Source organism: Urtica dioica, chromosome 4, assembly GCF_054948205.1.
Source record: "Urtica dioica subsp. dioica isolate 48M chromosome 4, U.dioica_male_clone48M_v1_H2, whole genome shotgun sequence".
Taxonomy (NCBI): Eukaryota; Viridiplantae; Streptophyta; class Magnoliopsida; order Rosales; family Urticaceae; genus Urtica; species Urtica dioica.
In genome coordinates, this window is record NC_142759.1 from 25787308 (window position 1) to 25792022 (window position 4715).

Genomic DNA, 4715 nt, shown 5'->3' on the forward strand with positions numbered 1-4715 from the left:
TACTTCACCAAAAACTATTTTACGAATTATAATTATTTTAATGAATAAACGTAATTGTGAGTATGTAATCAGTTATCTAACTATTACGAGTATCTCTATCCATCTCATCAAAGAAATCTTAGGGACTATGGACCCAGGAACTGAAGCTCTTAAAATCCGAATATAACAAACGAAATATCTATTTTCTCTTATTTATTCGATTCGTAAATTCGGGCGTAACACCACAAGATTATCCGATACTGCACTCTTCTTGTTACTGGAATTATATTTTACCAATGTTTATGAGCGTCAATTGATAAAGTAACTATATGATATCAATCATCTAGGTTCAAACCTGTAATAAGAAAGGTCAATAATTATCGATCTACTATTCTCGCTACATATAAGCTCTAAGGACCGCTGCTTCCCTAACGATAGATCTAATCTAGATCTGTCTCGATCGTATAGAAACCAAATTCATAGAATGCTCCCACAAGTTGATTAGCCTTTCACCAGTGTTCCACAAATGTGATTTTCAATCTAGCTACCCAAGCTAAGATTAATCACCGCCCAAACTTAGAGGTCCAACATGTAATTCACTTTACTACGGAGGCTATGGATGATAGTTGTTATTTATTCTAAATAGAAAACAACCTATTAATCAATAATGCTAATAAAGTAAACTTTTGATTATATTCAGTAACCATTCCTCTTCATTTTTTTTTATCTTTGATGGGTTCCCAACTCGATGATGCAAAGGAAATGTGGGCATTATGAGGGTACCTCTCGGCTTTCAATGACGAAGGATGAGGCTGACATGGCCACGAGGAAGGTCCGAGAACAAGAGCTCGAGATCCGGCACCTGAATGACTAGTTGGAGACAGTCCGGAAGGAGCACGAACTCTTCCTTTCAGAGCATGCATCTGTAGAAGCCAATCTGGAGGACGCTTTTTGCGTCTCTTACTAGCATGTGATGATAGAGCGTAGGGCTCTGACCATCATGATGAACCAAGGCATAGAGTTATCTTCGACTACAATCGTGAGGACCTTCTGCCGGAGGTTGGTGGATTAAGAGTGGTAGCTTTGCCACCGATTGTGGCAGAGGCGGTTCCTCTACCTGGCATCAGAGCGGAAGATTTGGTGCCCGATGATGATGGTCGTTCTTAGAGGTAGTGGGCCTTATTTTGTTGATGTTATTGAATTTCTTCTTTCTTTTCCTTGCTTTTAGTGCGCTTAGTATGCCCCTTGGAAAACTCTTAGCCTTTTATCATGCTGGTGTGATTTGTGATGCACCTGGTTATCCTGTTGTATTGCAGGCTTCTGTGTTAGATATTTCCTTCCTTTTGGTACTTTATGACTTGTGTGGGATTTTTTTTTCATGAAATGAATTACCTTTTCTTATGTGACTTGTCTTTTTTGTTCGCACTCACGAGCTCTGATGGCATTGGGCTCGAGTCTTGGACCTGTGTGTAGATATTCTCGAGCTTCTAATGTGTTGAGTCCGAGTCTTGTGTTTGTGTGTTGATGTCCTCGGGCTCTGAATGTATTGATCCCGGGTGCTATGTCTGTGAGTTGTCGTCTTCGGGCTCTGAATGTGTTGAGCTTGGGACTTGTGTATGTGTGTTGATGGGCTCCTACACGTACAGTGGTTGAAACATGTCCCATAATAAGCCGCCTTTTGACTCTCCCAGAGTATGTGCGACCGCCCCTAGGTATAGTGGCAGGAACCTGTCCCGCGATAAGTGTGGTCTTTCGGACGAGATCGGGAAGCATGTGTTGACCATCCCTAGCTTGTAGCTTTCGTCTCTCACCCGAGTATGTGTGATCACTCCTTATATAAGGTGGCCAAAACCTGTCCCGCGATAAGAGCAACATTTCGGGCGGAACCAGAATGTGTGTTACCATCTCTAGCTTGTAGGCTTTGCGGGTGCGGCCTTCGACACTCGTCCGATTATGTGTGGTAGCTCCCTACAAACGGTGGCTAGAACCGGTCCGGCGATAAGAACATCCATTCGGACGAGATCGGGATGTGTGTATGAACGTCCCTAGCTTGTAGACTTCTCGGATGCGTCCTTCGACTCTTGCCCAAGTATGTGAAGCCGCTCCCTACGTTCGGTGACTGAAACTTGTCCCGCAATACGAGCAATCTTTTTGGGTCAGGCCGGAATGTGTGACCTGGATTGCATCTCTTTAGATATGTTCTTCTTTAAAGTTAAAGTTTTGAAAATGTGGTTTTGCAAACTCATTTTTGAGAAATGTTTTGGAAATTCACGTTAGGGATATTTACTTGAGTGACGTGTCACTCATAAGCTGAGTCAAATTCTATTGAAATAAGGAAAAATATGAATAGTATCTCATATGTTTAATTGAAATGGATGATTTATCCCCTCACTTTTCAGAAATATCAAACATCTCATGTCGGTTTATTAAAAATGGCACATACCTTCTCTAAAAATATGTTATTTCACAAATAGCACCCTTTTCATTTATTTTTTACAAAAAAAAAAATTTTAACTTCCCCAAATGCCCTTAATAAAACAAATATTTATTTATTATTTTATTTAAAAAAAAATTAAAACCTCTCTTTATAAAAAAAATCCTCACTTTTTATAAAGAAGCATTTTGATTTAATTTTTTTTATATATAAAATAGAAAATAAAGAATTATTTCATTGAGGATATTTTGGAGAGTCCAATTTTTTTTTTTGAAAAAATAAATAAACATATTTTTAGCGGAGGTTTGTGTCTTTTATATAAACTGAAGGGAGATATCTGATATATTTGAAGGAGATAAATCGCGTCTTTCAATTACTCACATGGATTAGGGCGGCACAAACAAACCGGTAAAACCGTAAACCGGATCGGACCATTGGTTTTTAAAACAATGGTTCAATTTTAAATGGTTTATAATTTCACCGGTCCGGTCCGATTTGAATTTTAAAACGGTCCGGTCCGATTTGAACTTTAAAACGGTCCGGTCCGGTCTAAAAATTTTAAACCGCGGTTTACACCGGACCGGACCAGTTAGTATTTAAATAAAAAATTAATTAAAAAAATATGTCTAAAACGGTCTGGTCTAAAACGGTCCGGTCTAAAACGGTCCAAACCGGTTTAATACAAAACCGCACTGGTTATTATTTTAAAAAAATATAGATAAAAAATAGGTTAAAATAAAACGGTGTAAAACGGTCTAACGGTCCAAAACGGTCCGGTGTAAAACGGTCTAAACGGTCTAAAACGGTTTAAACCGGACCGGACCGTTTTAACCGGTTTGGTCCGGTCCGGTTTTTTTCCTTATTTGGTCCAGTCCGGTTTAATTTTTTTAGGATAAATTACACTATTGTCCCCTCAACTCTATGGTGAGTAACGATTGACCACCTGATAAATAAAAACATACATCAGAGGACTTGAAATCCTACAATGTAACGATTAGCTTCTTCTCTTAACTTGTATTGACGGAACTCGTTACCTTTCTCGTGTTTTAAGCATGTGATGTGTGAATTTATTAGAATACCCTTATTCGAATGATTTATATAAAATTGGGGAAACAAAATTAGGGAAACAACAGACGAAATAAATCCGCGTGATAGGGTTCCCAAAATCAATCAATAGGCGCGATTTCAATCGAGGAAAATGGATGGGAGTCAGTCTTGGAGCAGCGAAACGTTGAATCGTTCTCAGCCCGGTACAAACGATGAAGCTCAGTCTTCTGGCGAAGATCGTCGACGACCTAGTTGTCTGTGTGGACTGCCAAGCATCCAACGCACTTCGTGGATCGATGAGAATCTTGGGCGTCGATTTTTTGGGTGTTCTCGATATAAGGTATGTTATTTATGTTGAATGAATGTGTTTATCTTCTCAATTCATGGATTGGTGTGTGTTTATCTTCTCAATTCATGGAGTTTTAAATTTCACAGAAAGGGATATGTAATGGGTGTGGGTTTTTAGAGTGGATCGATCCCCGGATGTGTAAGAGATCGTTTGAAGTGATTCTCGGATTACTGAGGAAGAGAAACAAATTAGAGCAGGAACTCGGGCATGGGAAAGAATTTGATCTTGCCGATGGACTTAAGACTGTGGGCGAATCAATGGCGAATTGGGGCAAAATAGAAGCCGAAGTCAAGAACATGAAAGTTATGTTACTCATCATAGTTGCACTACTGTTGTATGTCATCTATTTAAGTAAGGCTATGTTGCCCCTAGGATTTGTACAAATGTTTTATATTGTATGGTTTGTTTTTTTGTTTTTGGTGCTGAATGAATAAGAAATGGAAATTTGAAGCAAATATGTTTACATACGTAATAGGTTTGTTTGTTGAAAAAAAATATACTGAAATGGCAAGTAAGATATCAGCCAGTCAAAATATAATGAAATGGCAAGTACAATATCAAATTAGAGAAAACATTGACATTAACTGTACCAAAATCAACATCATAGCCTTTCACACATATTCAAGAGGTCTATTAAGTATCAAAATATACCATACACAAAATAGTCATCAAAAGTGTACTAGACCACAAAATAGTGTCATCGAAATAACACACCAAAACAGACTTTTAGAACAAGACTCTTGGCAGCACTCCAATAAAAAATCTTTTTGTACGGGACTCATGAAATTTGCGACTGACCAAGTCTCATTATCTTGAAACTCTTGACAATATGTCTTCGCCAACCAAGCCGATGTTGCAAACCTGTTCTTATTTGTCCGGGCACATGTATGCTCACCTTTGTACGTC

General features: G+C 38.6%; 1 protein-coding gene across 1 annotated transcript; it reads left to right on the forward strand.

Moving 5' to 3' along the window:
- Nucleotides 1-3611: 3611 nt before the first annotated feature.
- Nucleotides 3612-4281, forward strand: LOC149401385 (uncharacterized). The gene is made up of 3 exons (XM_089610692.1): nt 3612-3800; nt 3896-4143; nt 4245-4281. The coding sequence occupies exons 1-3, from the start codon at nt 3612-3614 to the stop codon at nt 4279-4281; spliced, it is 474 nt and encodes a 157-aa protein (XP_089466818.1).
- The last annotated feature ends 434 nt before the right edge of the window (nt 4282-4715 follow it).